At 46.8% G+C, this 23,707-nt stretch overlaps 1 protein-coding gene across 1 annotated transcript; it reads left to right on the top strand.

Moving 5' to 3' along the window:
- The first annotated feature begins 2,865 nt into the window (after window positions 1-2,865).
- SIAH2 (siah E3 ubiquitin protein ligase 2) lies at window positions 2,866-23,351 on the top strand. Its single transcript, XM_040480486.1, has 2 exons — window positions 2,866-3,302; window positions 21,776-23,351. The coding sequence occupies exons 1-2, from the start codon at window positions 2,886-2,888 to the stop codon at window positions 22,331-22,333; spliced, it is 975 nt and encodes a 324-aa protein (XP_040336420.1). The 5' UTR covers window positions 2,866-2,885; the 3' UTR covers window positions 22,334-23,351.
- The last annotated feature ends 356 nt before the right edge of the window (window positions 23,352-23,707 follow it).

Here is a 23,707-nt window from a genome sequence, read left to right as displayed (position 1 = left end):
GACAGGGTAAGAATGGATGGGTTAGCTGTATTTTTAGAAAAACTGTCTCTGCAGAGAGCTGGTTTCCCTGTTCTTTGTTTCAACATCTCCAAAACCAAATTGCTTTTTGAACAACCATGGCCTAGCAGGCTGGAGAACTGAAGGCTCACGTAAACATGGCCAGAGTAGGGACCGTGTTTCTTCAGTATAAGCTCTGGGAGTAGAGGGCACCTGAACTGAGAGGCCAGGGGTGGAGGGAAGGAAAACAAATTCTGGTAATAAATTCGACACACTTGGGTTTTAAATTAAAAGTGGAAAATGTTATATTTTCCCAGATAAAAGTGAAACTATGGGTGAATTTTTCTGTTGTCACTATTATGTTCGATGTGCTCTAAAAAGATAAAGATAAAATAAATACAATTTAGTTTTTTTTCCCGCTCACGATCAGCTAAGGAACGAATTTATGCAAAGTGTACCCACAAAATTCGGTGCTTTATTACAGGCTCTACCACTATTTTCTGACTGTTGAGTGCGCGGATCTCAACTCCTTAACCAGGCTATAAGCAGGAGTTGAGGATAAATGAAAGGGATATAGACGAGTAGTTAGAATGGGGCTCTGCAGCGTTTTCCAACATTATTAGCTGTTTCATCTCGAGCGAATTAATCTCCCTGTGTCTCAGTTTCCTCAAGTATAAGATGGAGATAACAACAGTACCCATCACGTAGGGTTATTGAGAAATCCTTAGAGCCATCCACGCCTGGCACATAGTGGGCACTCAGTAAATATTAGTTATTATTTTGTATCCCCCCAGAGTACCCTTCCACAAACTCAGCTTCAGTCGTATTATTGTTTTTCAAAAATCTGTGGTCACTGCCTCCCTTTGAGGTTAAAGGTCTTAAGAGGCCGACTGAGGTTCCCATGCTGTCCACTCGCCCAAGTCTCAGTAAATCCCCAAGTGCATTCTCTCATTGTGCTTTAACTCCTGATGCAATGTTTTCACTCCCCACCCCCAACCTAGTAAGCCGAAATCTTCTCTCATGAGTATCTGGTTATTGGCATTGCTCCCTCACTAGAATGAAAACTGAATAATAACCTTTCTCAGAACCCAAACAAGGGCTGGCACATAATAAACGTTCAGGAAACACTAAATGATTGAATGACACCATGTCTATTAATTTTTTTTCAAGATTTAGATCAGATTTCACCAATTCTATGCATGTAGTCTTTCTAGATGTCTTTATAAGATTACATTTTATTTCTTCTGGGCTCTAACAGCCTTTTTTTTTTTTTTTTGGATGATTTTATTCATTACATATTCACTATTAATTTTTTTTAAATAATAGCTAACACTGAAGAAGTGCTTAGGATAGGCCGAGTTCTTCACATATATCAAACTCACTTAATCCTCACTGTCCCATTTATAAGGTAGGTACTATTTTTATTCTTTTTACAGATGAGGAAACTGAGGCACAAAGAAATTAAAGACTTTGGCCGAAGACACACAGATGGTAAATGGAAGGCACCGTTCTTCACCCAGTCCAGACTTGTTCCTTTCCACTCACTGTCTCTCCTACAAAGAATCATCCGATTCCCATTTCGGTAGCACCTTTCCCCAGCTTCAGCGTCAGTGGCTCATATTATGCAGAACAGCAATTCCACGCGGCGCATACAGCATACATTAAATTAACATGTGGTTCACTCTGGAGTATCATCACCTCTCTAGGGCTTCGCGGGGTGTGCGGAGTCAGCGCCTACAACTTGCGTTGGACTTCCGGGGGATTTCAAAGATGAGGATGCACCGCCTTGTACTGGAGGGTCACCTAGTCTTCCTGAGGCCTCAAGACCCCAACCCACATTTCTGGCACTTCCAGTGATCTTGAACTCTCCTTTTAGCCAACGCTGCCCATGATCTCCATCCCTGGCCTGCCACGCAAGTCAGTGGCTCTCAATTCAACGTCGCCAGGTCCGCTGGTAAATTAATAGAGCTTACCTCCTTCCCACCCTGGGACGCAGGACTAACGAGTGGTCCAAACCCACCTTTAACAGCCCAGCACCAGGTCCTGGGCCCGTTGCAGACCCAGCCGGAGCCCCCTGCCCTACTCCCGCCCAAAGTTGACCCAGCGTTCCAGACTCGGCCCGCCCGCCGGCGCCATCCGCCTCCCCTCTCGCGCGGGTGACTCAACCCGGGGAAAGAGAAACCTCTCGGTTTTTTCCGACCTGGGCAGGGGCGCGCGTCCCGCCCCGCCCACCACCCTAGCCCCCGCCCGCCCGAAGTTGTCCTTCTGGTTTGCGCCCGGGAAGCGCCGGCGTGGCTCCCCGGGGTGTGGCCACAGGACTTCAGCGACGCCTTGCCAAAGGGCGGCCCCCTCCCCAACCCGGAAGGCAGACCCCGCGCGGCCGCGGCGAGCCGGGCATGCTCACTGGCGCGGGCCGGCCCGCAGCCTGGGCAGGAGAGGCCCTCGCTAGGCGGCCCCCCGCGCTGCCAGCTGGACTCGGGCGGAGCCGGCGCCCCAGCGCAGGGTGGCTCTGCCAGTCCCCGCGCGCCTGAGCGGCCGCACACGTGTCCAGGCGTCACGTCCGCGCGCGCCCCCGGGGCTTGCGTCAGCTGCCGCTCCAGAAGCTGGTGGGCCGGGGTTCTGCGCACCGCTCGGGTTCGCGGCCCGCGACGCCGCCGGGAGGAGGAGTCTGGGGGCGCGGAAGACTGTTTGGAACGCCGGGGGCCGCGGAGATCGTCGGCGCAGTCCAGTCCCTCTCCTGCAGGAGCCGGCCGTTTCTGCTGCTCGGTTCCGTGCTGGGCGCGGTGGCGTTGCCTCGGAGCCTGCCGCCCGCGGGGCGCGCACCGCCTTGACCCCGGCGGCCCCGCGGCAGGCAGGCGCCCGCAGTTCCATGGTTGGTTCGGAGCGCGATGAGCCGCCCGTCCTCCACCGGCCCCAGCGCTAACAAACCCTGCAGCAAGCAGCCGCCGCCGCAGCCTCAGCACGCTCCGTCCCCGGCTGCGCCCCCGGCCGCCGCCACCATCTCGGCTGCGGGCCCCGGCTCGTCCGCGGTGCCCGCCGCGGCGGCGGTGATCTCGGGCCCCGGCGGCGGTGGCGGGGCTGGCCCGGTGTCCCCGCAGCACCACGAGCTGACCTCGCTCTTCGAGTGCCCGGTCTGCTTTGACTATGTCCTGCCCCCCATCCTGCAGTGCCAGGCCGGGCACCTGGTGTGTAACCAATGCCGCCAGAAGTTGAGCTGCTGCCCGACGTGCAGGGGCGCCCTGACGCCCAGCATCAGGAACCTGGCTATGGAGAAGGTGGCCTCGGCAGTCCTGTTTCCCTGCAAGGTAAGCCCAGGTGCCACCCGCGCACCTCCGCCTGGCGACCTCCCAGAACTCCTGTGTCCTCCAGCCCACTCGTATGAGCTGAGAGGCAGGTGGCATCTCTCTTATTTTAAAAAAAGAAATGTTTACACTTGTCCACCCTCCCCCACGCCCACCTGTCCACTTTGGGATAACTCTGAGCTGACAGTTGCCCGAGTGCTGACCCCGGAATAATTGGCACGCGATCGTTTTTTAGAACGCATCACAGCCCTCCCCTCCAGGTGCCTGCGAACTCTGTAGACTCTGTGCTTGGTGTGCTCGGTAGGGTTAGACTGGACAAGTAAAACTTGGACCAGGAAGCTGGCGGGCGGGGAGGGGGGGGTGGGTGTTGGGGAGGGAAGAAATAAGCGAGCTAAACGCACCCTTTACCAGCGCTCCGCTTGTAAGGATCGGTACTGGATTGCCCCTGCACCCCGCGCCTGCCCTCTGCGCACGCCTGACACGTGGGAGCCCTCGGGAGTGTAGCTAAAAAAAGGGCGCCTACAGCCTGTTTTCCTCCAGCAACACGAAAACCCTGCGAACCACGCCTTTCCCTCTCCTAGCCTTCCAAGGAGTAGGGAGATGTGTGTTTGTACTAAGTGGGGTGAAAACAAGAGTTGATCAGGAATTTATCAGGAAGGGCACATAGGAGCTCTTACAGTTCTCCCAAGCCCATGACTTTATTTATTTAGTTTAAAAAGTTAGCAATGCTCTTGCAAAAAAAATGCAAACCACTGAAGAAAAGTCACATGAAAGACCAAGACCTCTCACCCCCTTTCCCACCATTGTTAGGCTTACTGTGTATCTTTATGGATTTGTGTAGCCACGTTTACACTTTCACAGCTGAATATAGAATCCTGGATGTCAGCGTGTGTCAAGAAGCTTCCTAAACACACACAGACATAAATTCTTCTCCAGAAAGAACTTGTGCAAATTGCTGTTGTAAAGTCGTATTATTATACGTATTTTTTCTATGTCTGAAACCTAGCTCTACCTCATTGTATTAAATGGCTGCCTAGTTTTTCGTTGTGTGGACATATTATATAGCATCTATTTACTTACATCTAGTAATTAAAAATCTTCAGGAGCAGTTTCTGAGACATACCTGTCTGTAGTACCTCATGATCATCTAGAGCTGGACCATAAAGTTCGTTTTCTAAACTTAGAAATGGAAATCATGTCATTAATAGTCTTTTTTTTTTTTTTTTTTAAAGTAACTGTTCTGCCTCTTGGGCCATCTAAGCTGTCTTGCATTTCTCCTTGGTGCTGCTTATTTTTATAGGGCAAGAGCTTACTTTTAAATTAAAAATAATCCACCAGAGAATTGAAGCTTGGGACTCAAGTCAGTAAAATGAGTGATTTAATTTGGTCTGTGCCCTGCCACAAATCAAGTTTAAAATAGCATATTCAAATACAGGCTTGAATCCGTGTTTGGGCTATGGGTTTTCAGTTAACCTTAATAAATTACTCTGCTTTCAACCACCTCTCATATAATGTTGACTAATTCATCCAGCCCAGTAGTTGTTTCTCATGAAATTTGGATGTTTCTATAATTTTTTTAGGGTGATGAAGAAGATGGAAGCCTTGTGGTCAAGAAAAGATTTGGTGATAGTTGACATTAAGAGTGGGTATTTGATGTTTGAGATATATCGTGGGGACTGCAGGGGGTGTCCCATAGGATTTCTGAGGAGCTACCTTTTCAGCTCTTCGCTTTGTCCCAAACGTTCAGTGGCTTACAGAAGAAATGGCTTTAGGTGAATTACAGTTCACAGAGGGACATTTGGTTTCAGTCAGTATTCCATAACTTATTTTTAAAAAGCAATCTCGGGGCGCCTGGGTGGCTCAGTCGGTTGAGCGTCCGACTTCGGCTCAGGTCACGATCTCGCGGTCCGTGAGTTCGAGCCCCGCGTCGGGCTCTGGGCTGATGGCTCAGAGCCTGGAGCCTGCTTCCCATTCTGTGTCTCCCTCTCTCTCTGCCCCTCCCCCGTTCATGCTCTGTCTCTCTCTGTCTCAAAAATAAATAAATGTTAAAAAAAAAAATTAAAAAAAAAAAAAAACAATCTCATAAGAGCATTGTGTTGCTCCCAAGAAGAAGGGAAGGAAGCAGTTATGCTATATAAAGTGTGAAGTTTCACTTTGAGGACCTAGGATTCTGGTTCCTATTGAAGCATGTTTTTTGTTCCTAATGTGTAATATGCTAGTGAAGCCCTTCTTGAAGAACAGTTCTCTTGGGAATCAGGGGTACTCAGTGTTTCTAGACATGTCAGTGGTTTTCCAAGTCCCTATTCTATTTGAATGCATTTAAGGAAAGCCATCACGTTGCAAGCTGAAACTAAACAGGGTCAACCATTCCCCTACAGACCAGGCACCAAGTTTAGAAAGTGATCTTGGAGTCACTCTTGTGTGAGAGATTCATAAAGCTGGAGAATGCATGCCTCAACTTTGACCAGTAATGCAAACTATTGACAGGACAGCTCAGCCAATTAGTTTAGATAAACCAAACTTGGATATTATACAGCAAGCACCAAAGATAGGTCAGTTGAGGGTTGAGAGCAATAGGGAGTGATCAGACCTATGTCAGACTTCAGCAAGATAGGTCTGTGTAGCGAGCCCTTGGCTTGCGCTTACTCCTGGAAATCATAGGGACTGCCTTGTCACTGCCCCTACCTGCTCTCAGAACTTCTCTAATGGGCTGACTCATGTGAGAAAAACAATGTTGGATGATATACCAGAGCCCAGATCTCAAGTGTAGCCGGGCGCTGCCATTGTTTGCCTGAGAGACCACCTCTTGGGGCCTTGATTTCCTCATCTGTAAATAAAGGGATTGAACTGCTTGACTTCCAAGGACCTGTAGCTTCTAGAATACCATGAAAAGAAGGAAGGCTATGTGGAATGGTTATTGGGTGCCTGTGTCCCAGCTATCTTTCAAGGGTCATTTATTAGTTTGCCTTTCTTTTTTTCAGGTAAAGAAACAAATGTCTATAGAGAGGTTAGGGTTAAGTGACTTGTCAAGATCAGTAGGCCTGTTCATGAACCTGCATCCCAAAGGCACACATCCTTTGTGCTATGTAGGGATTTTTGCCTTTTATTCCAAGGCCCCAGACTATAACTTAAGGTTGGCACCCACCAGGAACAAACAAAACCATGTGACCAGATACGTTTACCAGATGGGCCTCTGATGGGAACATCCCAAAGAGACAACATACATGTTCGCTATGGAATTCACTGGTAGGAATTTTGTAGGACATGTGGGATGGGCAAGTCAGGGGGAAATAGCCCACAGATCTAACATTTGGGGGTATTTCATCACAGCTCTGAACTGCTCATGCTTCAGTTGGCTCACAAATGGATTTGTTGCCAAATAGCTTCCTTACATAGGTATGGGGCCACTTAATTAAAGGCTAAAGTGTTGCCAGCACCTTTGACAGAGGGAACCACATGCATTATTAGCTCAGGTCTCCTTTTAAGAAAAGGATCTCTATCAAGTAGGGCTCTCTTGCACTTGTGCTATTTTTAGTCCATTCTATGGCTTGCTCTATGCCTGAGAAGTTTTGACATCCTCTTCCCATATCTCAAACCCACCAGCTCTCAGTGGAGCGTGGGTGTAGGGGGAGAAGTGAAGGTTGACACATTTGTACCCCCACTCAACAGTGTGTGTTATCTGAGTATCAGCCAAGTATTTCTCTCCACAAAGGTGGGGAATGCTAAACCACTCCAGCCCACTTACACTCTGAAGCATTTTCTCTCCATTTTTTTCTTTGTTTTCTCTAAAAGTTTCTAACAGCGTGTCTCCAGATAATCACTGAACTGGAAAGCCTCAGTCAGACAAGTCTCCCCTTGCAGTTGGGTTGTGACAGTGTTGCTTTTGTTCCTGAAAATAGAAAGTTAAAAGCCCCTCAGTGTGGACAAACCTACAAGGCAGCGGGGACAGGTGAAGTGAGGGAGAGAGGTGTCTGACCGTGGCCAAGGGTTCAGGAGACCTCAGGGAGCAGTCGAGACACTTTCTGCTCAGCCCTGGCTGATCGGCAGGGGGTGAGAGTGTGGATGCAGCCTGCCAGACCTTTGGATTTTTTTTTTTTTTTTTAAAAAAAGCCAAAAAATCTGGTTTTTTTTTTAAATGTGAAGTATCTCAATTTTTTTTTTTTTTTTAACATTGGCCAAATTCATATTGAAGGCCAGAACGTGCAAGCCAAACCACCCCTGTCTGCAGACCAAATTCCAGCTGCCAGCTTGCAACCTCTGGTCTGGTTCTCTTTTAGAAAGCATTCGCTGAGCCTGGAAGTTTGCCTTTAACTCTTACTCTCCATGAACTTTGGAATTCTGAGCGGTCCCAACTGTAGGTGGTTTTATAGCTTATTTTCATCTATGTTTTGCCAAGAGAATAGTCTATCCTGGCCCCCTGGGGAGCCTGAACTCTTGTCCCAGTGACTAGACATTTGACTTTGAACAGGTCAGTTTATGTCTTTGGACCTGAGTGTCTTTAAGAGAAAGAGTTGGACTAAATCATTTTACCATTATTAAATCATTATACCATTAGGGAAAATTTTTTTCCCCCTAAAATTTCACAATCTAGGGAAAAGAGTACTAGGCAAAAGACAGAACTGGGTTCTCATCCTGGTTTTGTATGACCTTGGTCCAGTCACATACTTCCCTGAGCTTGTCTGTTCATCAGTTAACAAGAATGGAGATAACACCAAGCTGGTAGGTTGCTCCGAGATGTGACTAGAATTGCTAAGTCTTTTGCTTCACCAGATCAAATGGAAGGTGGGTGGGATCAAGGCGGTTGCTGGGTGATGGATGATCAGTTGCCCAGAAGTCTGAGAGGATAAGCCACTTTGCCAAAACCATTTCAAAGGTTTTTTCTTCATCTTGAAAACTCCTCTAAGACAAAGACCATTTACTTTGGCTATTTCCCCTGTGGTCTTCACTACTGACCGAAGTTGGCTAGGTTTACTCTTGAAAGCGTGTGCAGGCAAGCACCAGAGTCCACGTACATCTACGGTGAGGCTCCAGATTTTCAGGAACCAAATTGACAGAATTTTTGAGTGTAAAATTAAGAACAGAAGCATTAGAGGGGCGCCTGGGTGGCTCAGTCAGTTGAGCGTCTGACTTCAGCTCAGGTCATGATCTCACGGTCTGTGAGTTCGAGCCCCGCGTTGGGCTCTGTGCTGATAGCTCAGAGCCTGGAGCCTGCTTCGGATTCTGTCTCTCTCTCTCTCTGTGCCCCTTCCCCACTCTCTGTCTCTTGCTCTCTCTCATACATAGGGGCACTTGTACCCCAATGTTTATAGCAGCACTTTCAACAATAGCCAAATTCTGGAAAGAGCCTAAATGTCCACCAACTGATAATGGATAATGGATAAAGAAGTTGGGGTTTATATATACAGTGGAATACTACTTGGCAAAGAGAAAGAATGAAATATGGCCCTTTGTAGCAACGTGGATGGAACTGGAGAGTGTTATGCTAAGTGAAATAAGTCATACAGAGAAAGACAGATACCATATGTTTTCACTCTTATGTGGATCCTGAGAAACTTAACAGAAGACCATGGGGGAGGGGAAGGGAAAAAAAGTTACAGAGAGGGAGGGAGGCAAACCATAAGAGACTCTTAAAAACGGAGAATAAACTGAAGGTTGATGGGGGTGGGAGGGAAGGGAAAGTGGGTGATGGGCATTGAGGAGGGCACCTGTTGGGATGAGCACTGGGTGTTGTATGGAAACCAATTTGACAATAAATTTCATGTTAAATAAATAAACTAAAAATTTAAAAATTTAAAAAATTAAAAAAGGAAGAAAAAAAAAAAAAGAACTGAAGCACTAGAATGCTGGGTAGGAGCCCTAAAGTTTATGCTGATTCTACACATAGTTGGCAGGCATTTTTCACAGGTCACCACCTCTAGAACTAGGAGTAAATCACTGTGACTTAAAGTTGACATTTGGGACAACCAGAAGGGAGGAGAACTGAAAGGTACGGCAGGTCTAGTCTGTAAAATGCCTAACCTGAGACTGGATTAGATCCTCCTGTTCTGTGTTAGATCCCTTTTTTTTGAAGCTCCTACAAAATACCGCATGCGTATGACTACAGTAAGACCTTATAAAATGTAAGAGCCAGACTCGTGCAGACAAAATTTGTGAACGATGGCATTTTTCGTGCAAACTAATAAGGTCCTCACTCCTTGAAAGGGACACACAGTAGGTACACGTTTGCTAAAGCGAACGCCCAGTGCAATACATGGTGTATTACTGGCAAGTTGTGCAGGGTGGGATCATACATGGGGCATCAGAATATGACTCTGCTCTGCACATCCTGAAGAGGAAAATAAGAAAGCTAAAAAGTTTTCCTGATTAAATATATCTTTATGTTAAACCTGAGAATGTGCTTTCTAAGGCTTACTAGAGATAGTGAAAATTCTCTAGCAGAATTTCATCACTTTTAACCCAGGTCCTCATCTAGCTCCATTAGCTTTTCTTAAACATTGGGAAACTGTTGGTCTCATCTCCAGTTGGGTAAAGGTTTTCTGTAGTGATTTTTAGACTATATGGTGTCTGTGAGATAAAAGATTACCCCTTCCCAGTGTTTAGCCACAGACACTGTAGACGGATGAAAGATATACCTGTGTTAAATGTGTGGGCCTGGGCCCTATTTTAAAACTTCGAATGGACAAAAGTAGTATCTTTGGGTTACTCCTATCCCCAGGCTGCCTTCTCCTCTAGTAGTTTTTTTTTTTTTTTTTTTAATTTAGTTTTGAGAAACAGAGTCAGTGCGCGTGGAGAAGGGGCAGAGAGAGAGAGAGGGAGGCACAGAATCCGAAGCAGGCTCCAGGTTCCGAGCTGTCAGCAGAGTCAGCCGCGGGGCTCGAACTCATGAGCTGTGAGATCATGACCTGAGCTGAAGTCCGACGCTTAACCGACTGAGCCACCCAGGCGCCCCTCTGCTAGTAGTTTTGAGGGAGGCCCTTCTCGAACCTCCTAGTCCAGATCCCTGCTGCATCCCCACATGAGGGGTTTGGTGACTTCTCCAAACCTCAGCAGCTCCTTGGTAAAATACGGTGCATACTGGGTTGTTGTGAGCATCAAACATGGTAATAATTCATGCAAAGCGCCTAGCACAGCCCCAGCACTGAAGAACCACAGCACGGTTAGAAGCTGGCAGAAAACAAATGGTCAGTGTGTGAGGTCAAGTCCAGGCATAAACTTTAAAAAGAAAAAAAAAAGAACCTCTTTTCTCCCACATACTCTCCTACTGAGTTTCTCTTCCCTCCTCCTTATCATGTAGGTTTTCATACAGCTGAGTTACTCTGGCCCTGGCATCGGTTTTTCAGTGACAAGGCTTAGTGTTTTTCATTTCTATAATGCTTTTAGAGGAGAAAGCCTGGTTAGATTAGGCTATGTTTTTTAACGTGTATATTTTATTTTACACATTATAAAGTATGTTTTTAAAAGTTATGATCATTATTTTAAAATGTAGAACATATAAAAATATAAAATTAGGGGCACCTGGGTGGCTCAGTCAGTTAAGAATCTGCCTTGATTTCAGCTCAGGTCATAATCTCAAGGTTGTGAGTTCGACCAGGCATGGAACGGGCTTAAGTTTCCCTCTCTCCCTCACTCTCTGCCCCTCCCCCACTTTCACTCTCTCTCAAAATATAATATATAGTTAAAATATATATTTATATATAATATGTATATGCAGTTAAAATCTCTTATAATCCTCCCACCTAGAAATAACCACTGTACCATTTTTGCATTTGTCCTTACAAACTTACATCGACATCAGTGGGGTTTTTCACTCAAAGAAAAGCAGGTAAGATAAACCACACACAATGTCATAACATATTTTTTCATCTAAAACATCATGACTGCTTTTCAACATTGGTAAATAGTCTTTAAGTTCATGTTTAATGGCTGCATAGTATTCTGATAGTACCAGAGATGTTTAAGCAAGCTCCCATTTGCGGTCATTTAAATCATTCTGTTTTTTATGGTTAAAAAAAATTTTTTTTAAGTACTGCTAGAGCAGTTCTTGTGCATAGGAAAGTAATTATTTCCTAACGGTAACTTCCTAGAAGTTGGATGGTAGGGCCAAAGGGTATGTGTAGAAATCAAAAAGCTTTTGATAGCAGAGCCAAACTGCTTTCTCACTTGGAATCCTTCACAATTGAGTGTCCATTTCTTTCCAGCATCACCTACAATGGGTGTTATCCTTTTGGCTTTTTTTTTTTTTTTTAACACTACTGCCTGCTTTTTCTCCCTGATGGAACCTTGGGCCAGAGCTGGCTCTTCCTGATTAGCAACTAACTTTCATATCTCCCCGTACCTGGGAATCTCCTACAGCCTCTCCCTCCTACAAACCATCTGACCAGCCAGTCCTTGCCTCCCCCGCAAACCCCCTCCTTCTGAAGCTACGAGTCTAACAGAGGAGACAGATGTGCCCGCAGAGCCCTCCTCAAGCAGCAGGAGCAGAGGAGTCTGGAGACCTCTCAGCAGTGTTGGGGGACAGAGCTGCATTATATAGGATAAGCAGCTATCTACCCACAAAGAAGGAAGGGATGGAAGGTCCTGATGGGGTTACGTAGGGAGGCCAGCAGAGCTGCTTGTACAGAGTGTTGTTTACCTTGTCTGAACGAGGCATATTATCTCATGTTATCTCCTCCTCATCACTTTGTAAAGGAAACAGGACACAGTTAGTATCCTGCCTAAGAGATTTGCCCAAAGTCCTACGGTTTGTAAGTTCAGGGAACAGAAACTCCAGGACGGGCCTTGTAATTACACACACAGTGTCTTTTCCCCCTCAGCCCCCTGCCTTTCCCGCTATCCGCTTCACCCCTCCCTGAGGGACAACGATCCCCCCTCCCATTCCAAATTCACATAATGGCTTCTGGAGGGATGACCCCGCTATCAGGAGGGCCCTCTTATTAAGGTTGCCAGGTAAACTACAAGGTGCCCACTTAAATTTGAATTTTAGATCAACAATATTTGGTGCAATTTCAGGTAATTTTCTTTTGGTGCAAGTATAACCCAAATGTCGCCTGGGACATCCTGGGCATCTTGTGTTTTTAGTTGCTAGATCGGGCAGCCCTACCACTTAAGTCTTCCAGTGAATGCGATTCCTTTAGTTGAGACATAAAGACTGCAGAGGGATGCAGCCCTGTTGGAGGCGGGTCGGAGCGGTTAGTGTGATTATGCAGGTGGGAGCCTGGCTTGGAGGGGTAAGGGCGTAGTGACAAAGAGCAGGTGAGGCACTGGTAGGGTGGCAGAAAGCCTTTAATTCCGGCTCTGACCCTGAGGTGCTTTTGTTTGCTTGAACCCACGCTCTGAAGGCACCTCACAAAACTGCTTCTCCGGGAGACTGTGTCGTTGCCTGCTGACTCTGGTCTGGCCATGGTCAGATGAGAAGCGTGTTTGGTCAAACGTCAACTTTTGTTTAAAGTTTCTGAGATTAAAAATAACCCCCTGCCAGCCCAAGGAGGCTTTGTACGGCCAGATGCGCTCCCCTCCCCAACGGCAGGATGTTCTCAGATGACTGGGCTAACATCGCCCCAGTCTGCCCCCAGGACACCTGTCGTAAAAAAGCCGTCTGCACCGTGGGGTTTGTCAGTGTTCTCTCAGGCAAACAGAGGAACTCTTGAGCCCACGACTTTATTTTTTTATTATTATTATTATTTTTTTAATGTTTATTTATTTTTGAGACAGAGAGAGACAGGGCATGAACGGGGGAGGGCCAGAGAGGAAGACACAGAATCTGAAACAGGCTCCAGGCTCTGAGCTGTCAGCACAGAGCCCAACGCGGGGCTCGAACTCACGGACCGCGAGATCATGACCTGAGCCGAAGTCAGCCGCTTAACCGACTGAGCCACTCAGGCGCCCCAGAGCCCACGACTTTAATTAGCATTGCCTTCTCCAGCAGAAAGCTCATGAAGTTAGAGGTCCGTGTTTTCTTAGTCTCGCCACCGTTTGACGGTGCTGGCCCTGAGTGATACCGTCTTCTCATAATAATCAGTATCCATGGAACCGTTACGGAACCTTTGGCCGAGGATTCTTTCTTTGCGCTGCCTCACAGTGGAGGTAAGGAATCCGCCCTCTGGGTTAGTGCAGATCCCTTAAGGTTCTTAGAGGATGGTGGCTAGACAGATGCAGGTTGAGCATCGTGACTGAGGCACAAGAAGAGGGTTCACTTTGTCCTGTTGCCCAAGTCTAACCTTAATGAGAGTCCACGGATGAGTGGTCGACGGTTTTGTAGATCCACGCAGAGGTGACATGGTAGGCTCAATTTGTGCTACACGGAACGCAAGGTAACTGAACTCTAACTGGTGGTTGTAACCCCCCCCCTTTTTTTTTAATGTTTATTTATTTTTGAGAGGCAGGGGGGAGAGAGAAGGAGAGGGAGAGGGGCAGAGACACAGAATCCCAAGCAGGCTCCAGGCTCGGAGCTTTCAGCACAGAGCCCAACGCAGGGCTCGAACTCAACGACTGTGAGATCGTGACCTGAGCCAAAGTTGGACGCTTAACTGACTGAGCCACGCAGGCACCCCAATAAACTCATTTTAAACAAGAGGGATATAGAGCCGCTCAAATGACAACCTTATTGTTTCCCCATCTATGTACGATTTCAGAAAAGCTTCAAACACCCCCACCCCGAATAGTTTATGTAAATAAAATATGTGAAATGCCTTTATGAAAAATAACAAAACCCATAGTGACCGAAGTCTAATAAAGACATTTTTCCTTCTTGATCTCAAGATATATTGATTTTTTTTTTTAAATTCTAAGTTCCATAGTAAGACTTTTAATTAAAGTAAAATTAATACGGTGGAGAACAATCATCTGCAGATAAACCTAATGTCTATTCATTTACCAACAAATGTCAGGTGGGCAGGAAGTAGGCAAATCAGTAAATCAATGAACAAAATAAATAGACCCATAAATTAACTAGAAAATAACCTGTGATCATCCACTGATATTTTGAGGGCAGAGTAACAGACTTTTAGTCATGAAAGAGCTAGTTCGACTTGCTAGAAGTCCTTTTAGAAAGTGGTAAAATTGGGGCACCTGGGTGACTCAGTCAGTTAAGCATCTGGCTTAGGTCATGATCTCGTGGTTCATGAGTTCGAGCCCCACGTCAGGGTCTGTGCTGACAGCTCAGAGCCTGGTGCCTGCTTGGGATTCTGTGTCTCCCTCTTTCTCTGCCCCTCCCCTGCTTGTACTCTGTTTATGTCTCTTAAAAAAAGTTTTTTTTAAGTGGTAAAATCTGGGGCCACCTGCACGGCTCAGTTGGTTGAGCATCAGGGTCTTGATTTTGGCTCAGGTCCTGATCTCACGATGCCTGAGATTGAGCTCTGCATTGGGTTCTGCACTGATGGTGTGAAGCCTCCTTGGGACTCTCTCTCTCCCTCTCTCTCCGCCCCTACCCTGCTTGCACTTTCTCTCTCTCTCAAAATAAATAAACATTAAGAAAAAGTGGTGAAGTCTAAGTTTAACTGCCAGTTAAGATGTAATTTCACCATGCTTTGGTTCTATATGAGGTTTAACTACAACTGCCATTCAAACAAGTTTTTTTTTTTAATTCTTTTTTGATTTTTTTTAAATGTTTATTTTTGAGAGAGACAGAGCATGAGTGGGGGAGAGGCAGAGAGAGAGAGGGAGACACAGAATCCAAAGCAGGCTACAGGCTCTGAACTGTCAGCACAGAGCCCGATGCCAGGCTTGAAACCCACGAACCAAGAGATCATGACCTGAGCCCAAGCCGGGAGCTTAACCAACTGAGCCACCCAGGCACCCCTTTCATTCAAACAAGTCTTTTTTTTTTTTTTTTTTTTTTTTTTTCTGTGAAGGCGAAGGGAAGGAGGGTCATTCAAACAAGTCTTAAGAATGTTGAGGCGCGGGGGGAAAGAATGTCAAGAAGAGAAAGACCTCTACCAATAGTCCCCTAATTATCTGCTGATCATACATAGTAAGTTATACTGCCAAGAGATCATCCTTCCACCTGAACTGGTATAACCCAGATTCCATGTGTGAGTTCACCTCCCCGGGAGTAAAAGAGGTTTACCTGTGTAAGAAAAAGGGGGCATGGGTAGCTTCGTCCTGGAGCCTCTTTCTGACATGTCTGGAATCAAGTAGAGGAATTTTCCTTGGACCACTAAGCGTGGTAGATAATGAACCTGCAGTGGCTAGTTAGGATAACCGTGAGACTGTAGTCCAGGGCCAACAACTTTTAAAGGATCAGAGGAGCAATGCAGAAAGCTTTGTCTTCCATGAGGGGCAGAGAGGGCAAAGAAGTGTTGGTTATTATAACAACCGATGTCTTCATTGTTAAAATTTATTGGTTCACTAAAATGACTCCCGAGAGCTTCTAGTAAATAAAAAAGAAAAATTAAGTAACTTAGTTGCTTTTACCGGTAGGTATGCAGTTAAAAGTATATATTCTTTGAAAAAAAAAACAAACAACACCCTAGTATGATACAATTTAATTCATTCAACCAACCCTGCAGAAAGAATCTCTGCCCCATGGAGGATAAATATGCTAACTCAGTCCCTGAATTCTGTAACACATTTTTATTTTTATATGATTTCAAATTTCCACAACGGTTGTAATAATAGTACAAAAATAGTCCCATATGCCCTTTATCCAGACTCAGCAGTTGTTTCCTTTTTGCCCCATTTGCGTTTTCATTTTGTGTGTTCTTACTTCATACGTACAGTTATTTAGCCATTTTAATATAATTTGCAGACATCTTGCCCCTTTCCCCCAAATACTGCACTGTTTCTCCTAAAACCAAGGAGGTCTTCTTATATAATTATGGTCCCGTTATCAAAATCAAGAAATGTGACCTGCAGTAGATACTATTGTGTAATCCACGGTTCATATTCAAACTTCAGCTGCTGCCCCAGTAATGCCCTTTGTGGCAGTGCTGGTTTCCCGGTCTGGGGTCCTACGTTGCATTTAGCCGTCTGTGTGCATTTTGTGATCATTACAGTTTATTAGATGGACAGAAGAGCGCACTTTGCTTTTGCTTACTCTAAGACGACGAGGTCGTTTCTTGGATTTAATTCAAACGTTTACGAGCATCAACAACAAAATATTGATTGTGCTTTGTTTTTCCTGAGACACTCTCCTTTGAGGCCCCGGCAGATGGTTTGCTAATAAACTTCAGTTTCCTAGGAGGTGTAAGTGGGCGGGGGTGGGGCGGTGACCCCACAGTCCCTGAGCAGGGACATGCTTCTGCCGGAGCTCAGGGTGCCTCCGTTCTAGTAACTTGTTGGTTGTTGGAGCTCAGGAAATTGTTCTTGAATTGCAGGGACTCACATTTAATGAAACAGATTAAGTAACGTGTTCTAAACCAGTCACAGGATCCATGACCTTGACTAGCACTCTGGCTAAGCAGGGTTATTCTGTTTATGTGCTCATTCCATAAACAAATACAATGTGACTGCGTTTATTAGGTAAATAACAGGTGTCTAGTGTTTGTTTTCTGGCGTATCTCATCAGATTTGCGTGTGAATGGGTTCCTCTGCCAGAAAAGGAAAAACCCTACCTAAATTCCAACTTAAATACACCCTTCAAACCCCATGCCCAGGGAAAGAATTGGCACTATTTCCTGCTTTCTGCAAAGACTTAAAAATGAGGCACCAGGTCACACGTTGCCTCTCACAGCAGAACATGTTTGCACAAGACTTTTGAGCCACCGCAACCTGAAAAGTTTCTAAAGAGCAGTCAGAAATGTTATGTCAGCATTTGTTTCTCATTCTGCCGGGTCATCTTCCCCCTCCCTACATTCTGCTTTAGCTTGGGGCTTCCGTGTGCGAGTGTATCCCTGTGCCCTCGCTCCCAAAAGAGGTTTGCTTAAAGGGAATTCCCACTTCACCTCACCCCACCCCCTGGGAGACCATGAGCAGCTGTGGCCCTGTGGAGAAATCTCGTTTATAGGTGCGGACGTGTCCCCAGGACACACAGGCAGCCCCAGGGCTCTGTCTCAGGAAGGAGAGTGTGCAACAAGAACCGGGGATCTCAAGGAAAGCTGGCGTCCTCTGGCTCCTTACTGTTTGGTGGGGCAAACCCCAGCCAGGGTGTGAAAAGTGACACCTCAGGACTTTCTTGCCAGGTACCAGAGAAGATGGGAGGGCCTCCTTACTGGTTACTTATTCGTGACGTGCTGCTCTAATCTTCATTCCTTAGGGAGAAGCCTTGTCACGAAGGGCTGTTTTTTCTCCTTGCAATCCAAGGAAGAAGTTAGTATTAGGACCTGCCTGCTTCCAGAAGCAGTGTGTCTGCAGACCCTGGGTTTGGGGGTTGGGGGGCGGGTTGGGGACTGGAGGTTAAGGCAGATGTAAGTTCTTTGTTTCTTTTACTGAGAACATTGATTCTTTGACTCCAGAATTATACCCCCTACCTTGAAAGAGCACTCGAGGAGGAGCACGGGAATGCAGGGCTGTGCCCCGAGTGTGGTCAGAAATGGCCATGTGGCCATGATGAGTCAGGCAGAACTAGGTAGAACTAGCACCCTGGCCTACCTCCAGGATCTGCAAACCACCAGGCTCTGCTCGTGTGTCTCGTCACTGGCAGCTGGCGTTCCCGAGCTGTCCTGGGTAGTGCCCGTTGGGTGGGGAATGACCAGCCTGACCTGCTTACTGGTGTGGGCCCCTTCTCACAACTGGCATTGTGGCTGCCCAGCTAGGTTTTGTCATTCATCAAAATCAACCCCAGGCCATTTTGCCCTTCCCCAGACATTTGGCCATGCCTGTGACATTCCTGGGTGTCACAATGGGGAAGGATTGCTACTGGCATCGAGTGGGTAGAGGCCAGGGATGCTGCTAAACATCCTACAGTGCACAGCACAGCCCCCACCATGAAGGATGATCTGGTCTAAAATGTCAGTACAGGTATCCCCCACTTTTTCAAAGTCCATTTGACATCATTTTGCTTTTACAAAAGACCTGTTTTTGCTAACCAAAAGAAATCCAAAGAGGATTTACACATCTACGAAAGAAGGTGGAAAGGGAAAATAGCGTTCAGCATTTCTTGGGCAGTGCACATCCTGAGCAGCAGGCGTGGCCTCACCTAGCTTCTTCCCTGGGACCTACACTCAGCATCAGGACTCCATAGCTTTGAACTGCATCTGTGAGCATCTGTGCTTTATCTCAATTGATTTTGTGCATCTGTTATCAAGATGTGTCCTAAGGTATCAGAGAAGCCCAAGAGAGGTTATTTCTTGGCACTAGGAATGCTGGAAAAGTTTTTCATCTAAGTTAATGGCAATTGCTTCTTTGCTTTATGCCATTTTGTCTCACAAAGGGTTTTGTAGAAACACTGTACGTTCAGATAGTGGGGAAAACCTGGAGTGCTACTGTACAGGAACCCAGAAAACAAACTAAATTGCCAGTAAAGTCCCCGAGGGTATCTGGACCTGCCTTCTCATTTAGGTTTTATCCCCACTGTTTGCTCCGCTCCCCCAATGCTAGAACCGGTTGGAGCTGTTCCAGCCATAGTCCACCTTGCCTACAGTGAAGCTTTCCCAATCTCCTCCTCAGCCCATCCCCACTTTGAAATCGACTGTCACCACCACCACCACCACCACCCCCGCCCCGCCCCGCCAATCTTTGTTTGCATCGTTGTCTGTACTTCTGATAGTCTTGAGTTACTTGTTGTTGCATGGCATGGCCCCTCTTGACCGGAAACCCCAGGAGGGCGGGATCTGCAGCGGATTCCGTCTGCGTGCTCCAGGACAGAGGTTGGCAGCCCTTAGGAACCCTCGGAGCTGGTCAGGAAGACACAAGCGAGGGGCCGGTACAATTTGGGTTTGCTGCTCAGAGGCACCTACAGAGCCTACAGCATCAGGGAATCAGACTGTGAACCCTCCCTCTGATCCCCGGATGCGAGCCCCTATTCCAGAACAATGCCGCACCAAGTATGCAGTGTAGCACAAGAGCGCATGCGTCTGTGTGCGTGTGAGTGCACGCATATTTAAAGTTTAGATCTTTTCTTTTTAGAGATCATCTCTTATCCAGTCGTCATAAAAGTGGCACCAGTGGTCATGAAGACACGCCCTCGCCCATGATGGAAAAGAGAAGGAATAGATTGCCTTTAAAGTTCAGCCTGTTTAGAAAAAGCAGAGTAAGCACCTAACACTTTAAAAATATACTTATTTAAGTTAATAGAGGCTGTAGCAAGATATTTTTTGTAAGGTCGTTGTCCACATGAATGTTAAGTAGCGCCTTTTCTATTTGTGTAGCTTGGGGAGGTTCCCTGTTCTCTATATTGGGCTGAAGGAAGAGTGAGTGGTTTGTAAGGCAAACCAAATAATTCAGAATGTAAAAATTCCTACCTGAGCCACACAAGAAAAAGTTCTAAAATGATTGCTAAACGATAAATATTTGTTGTACATCTGAGTTCGTGAACACGGAGTGGTTTGGGGCTTTGGGTCAGGGGCTTTGGGTCAGGGATACAGGTGGTATCCTTCCCTACACTCTTTGCCAGAGTTCATCTCGTTCTTGGAATGATTCGTGGGCAGCTGCGATAAATGGCCCATTCCGAAACTTCTTCAGATCCAAGGATTGGGGACTTGTTTCAGCCAGAGAATCTGCCAGAGAATCTGGACTAATTCTTGCTATTTTTATTGTGGGTAATGTGTGTTTTTAAGCTGGGCAGAAATGCCTTACCCATCACTCACAGAAAAACACCAGAAGGCTCTGTATTCCTAACCACACCCTAGATTTAAAACACAGTAGGGATTTTGTTTTTTTAGGGGCCTTAAACTGTGAAGAACACAAAGTAGAAATACATATGGATAAATAAGTTTGTTTCTCCTTCTGATTATAAAGTTTTTTTATACCCATGCTTTTAAAATTAGACCATGGTTTAAAAAGATGAATAAGCATTCCCTATGGGCAAAGTAAATAATGAAAACATTTCTGCCAAGTTCTCTTGAAGGTTATTATAATCCACTTTAGGTGTGGGGGAGAAACCAGCTGCATTTCTTTCTTTAAGCCACCCACTTCCTCATGAGGGGAGACTCCTCTCCCTAAGAATGGAGACTGCCTTCTCGCCCTCCTCTCAGTGAGTCCAGTTTAGGGTCCTGTGTGGAGAAGGTCCCCAGTGCCTGCTTGTTGCTGGTGACAGATTCATCTGCGGAGATTAGGATTTGACCGACTTCAAGTTTATAAGGGGTTTACCCCTGGGCAGTGTAGTGACCATCCAAACAGACACGGGGCTTTGTTTTGTTAGCAAATGGGCACGGCGTCTTAGACACATGGCCTGGCCCTGCCCACCTTCGCTGTCTTTATGTCTCGGTAGCGGGCTGGGGGAATCCAAGCGGGGTCACGCAGCCGATGTACCTGCCACCACGAGCTTGAGGGGGATGCGGCCGGCTTCTAGTTTCACCCAGAAAGGTGATTCAGGTTTCCTGATTTGTTACAACACACCAGCACAGCTCTCTGGGGAAGTGTCTACCTGTGGGCTGGTGCCCCATCTGGTACCTAGGAGTTAACAGTGTCATTCTTGGGAGGGTTGGGAGAAGTCTGGTTCTTGGCCATGTGGTCTTTTCCCAAGATAGGTGTGATTTATTCATCAGGACTGTCATCCCAAGTGCAAGGGAGAAAAAGGTTTTGTTCCTACCCTACCTATTAAGGCAGCATTTGAGGGACAGACTGACTATCAGAAAGCTCGTCTGGGACAAGTGCCTGCCCTGGAACCTGAGGAAGTGGTCTGGGCCCTCCTCATTTTAACCTCCACTGGCTGGAACCCACCTGGCCGGCAGGTTCCCGAGCTGGTACAGTAGCTCTTGGGTATGATTTCCCATCACCCAAAAAGTGTATGTGGAGCCCCTTGGGACTGGGGATGGGTAAAAGGTGAGGAGAGTGAGGTCATAGTTCCAGCGATGTGGGGGGCCTTCGGCCCCTTCCGTCCTGATTGCTCACTCCTGCAGGCAAGAGCAGGGAACTGCGGGGGCAGCCGGCCTCTCAGTCACCAGCTTGAGCTAGGAAGAAGGGGCAGGGGACAACCAAGAGGAATTAAACTGTTTTCATAATTGTCTCTGGGTGAAAACTAGTCTGGAGGTAACCTGTTCCTTGCCCAGCCGTACACCTAAGCAATTTGAAGTTCTCAAAAATTCTTTAGGTGTCACAGAAAATACGGGGAAGGCCAGGTTCCCTAGGGCTGGCTCAGCAATGCCGTTTGAGATGTTAATAGTAAGGAGCACTTCAGTTCTCACGTTTTCAACGATGTGGGAGTGAGGACGTGGCCCGCCGTCCCTTCCTGGTGGTGGACATTCCCAGTTTTATGTATGGCAAGACTGAGGATGAATACGAACTGAGACTTGTGGTCTTAACTCCTCTCAAGCGAAAGTAGTTAAGAATTCAGTTTAAGCCCCGGAAACCTAAGTGAGTGAGTCGTCTTAGAGGTTTGCACCAGTAGGAGTTTTGAGAAGGCGCGATGGCTCAATGCGTTAATCTTTCTGTCCTTGCAGTATGCCACCACGGGCTGTTCCCTGACCCTGCACCACACGGAGAAGCCAGAACACGAAGACATCTGTGAATACCGTCCCTACTCCTGCCCTTGTCCCGGTGCTTCCTGCAAGTGGCAGGGGTCCTTGGAAGCCGTGATGTCCCATCTCATGCACGCCCACAAAAGCATTACCACCCTCCAGGGAGAAGACATCGTCTTTCTAGCCACAGACATTAACCTGCCGGGGGCTGTCGACTGGGTGATGATGCAGTCGTGCTTTGGCCATCACTTCATGCTGGTGCTGGAGAAACAAGAGAAGTACGAGGGCCACCAGCAGTTCTTCGCCATCGTGCTGCTCATTGGCACCCGCAAGCAAGCCGAGAACTTTGCCTACAGACTGGAGTTGAACGGGAACCGGCGGAGACTGACCTGGGAGGCCACGCCCCGGTCCATCCACGACGGGGTGGCCGCGGCCATCATGAACAGCGACTGCCTTGTTTTTGACACAGCCATAGCGCATCTGTTTGCAGATAATGGCAACCTTGGAATCAACGTGACCATTTCTACATGTTGTCCATGAGGCACCGAGGTTATTTGGGCTCAGTGCTCTGTGGTTAATAAAGGTTTTTATAGATGTTTTATTCACTGTGTCTTCACAAGTCAAGACCCACAGTTACCCCCCATGTTCTGTTTGAACAGCAGCTTCCCATCTGGCACTGGCCCAACAAAGTTCACTAAAAGGAACGAATGGGGTTGGCCTATTAGTCATTTGGAGTCGGTTCTGTGATCTGAAATCAACTTTCTTATGAAATTGTACTTACTTCCTGAACAGCACTTGACAGGTTGCTCAGGGCTCCTGTAGGCCAGTATGTTAGGAATTGGAGGCTCCTTCCTGTCTGACTCTCTCTACTGGTCTCACCAAGTTGACAAAAGCACAGTGACTGTCGATAGATTCCTAACCTTAACCTTTATCTTGTTTTTAGGGAGTAGGAATTGTTTTAGTCTTTCTCAAACTGGATGGCTGATGGCTAACCAATATGCACAGAGCCCCCCGTAGTACTCATCTTAAACATGCAGATTTGTGGAGCCTGTGCATTTAACAATCTCGTCAAGTGATTCTGTTCGACAATAAAGTTTGAGAATTACTGAGTTAAATTGTGGAAAGGGTCCAGATTTTAAAGGTGCTTTACGACTGCCCTCTACTGATACCGTTTGTCTTTCTACGGCTTCATTCCCTCCTCACCCCCGAGCTGCCGCTCCCAAATTAAAACCAGAACTGCAGATCCCCATGAGCACACTCCTGAGATTTGGTCACTGTCTTGTGTTTGGGGTGGATTGCCTAGGAAAGCGAATGGTATGGCCATTGATAGTTCTCACCTAATTAGGTTTTGCTCATCACTAGTACAGATGACCTGTTTACACGTGGCTTCCCTCAGAGGCCATCCTTGACTGTAGCTGGTGGGAAAGACTAGATCAGTAGAGTTGGAAAAGCTTTATAACCAGTGTCATATGCTTGCTATTTAAAGGTATGTGTTGGGTGGTTGTTGTTGTTTTTTTGCCACATTCACTTTAGTTTTTTAATAAATATTTTCCAAAAATGAATATTCGGCATTCTTTTCCCCGTTGAATAATGTTTGTTTAGTGGGTGCCTACCACGTGCAGGCACATGAAACTTCACAGCAACTTTGGGCTTGGAGCTATCGCTATTTCCACACGAAGAAACAGCCATTTGCCCAAGGTCATGATACAGGTCCATATTAGATAGAACTGGGGTCCAAACTCACTTCCTTGAACCATGGACTGCCATTGGTGTTGCAGGTCTCTCCCTTGGAGATGTTCTTTTAGGTGCCAGCACCGTGGAAGAAGAGTATTTCTCCTGCTTTACAGAATCAGAAGAAGAGGCTTGGCCAGGGCTGATGTCCAGAGTCCTGGGTTTGAGCCAGGGTGATCCACT

The sequence above is a fragment of the Herpailurus yagouaroundi genome, unplaced genomic scaffold (genome assembly GCF_014898765.1).
Source record: "Herpailurus yagouaroundi ecotype Mexico unplaced genomic scaffold, PumYag 159, whole genome shotgun sequence".
Taxonomy (NCBI): domain Eukaryota; kingdom Metazoa; phylum Chordata; class Mammalia; order Carnivora; family Felidae; genus Herpailurus; species Herpailurus yagouaroundi.
Note: the sequence above shows the minus strand (reverse complement) of the source record. Positions and strands in the feature narration are given on the sequence as shown.

Bases quoted from the DNA above. Each gene is read 5' to 3' on its own strand.
- SIAH2 (XM_040480486.1), top strand. From the start codon at position 2,886: ATGAGCCGCCCGTCCTCCACCGGCCCCAGCGCTAACAAACCCTGCAGC. The intron at 3,303-21,775 runs GTAAGCCCAGGT...CTGTCCTTGCAG, and splicing joins CAGTCCTGTTTCCCTGCAAG to TATGCCACCACGGGCTGTTC.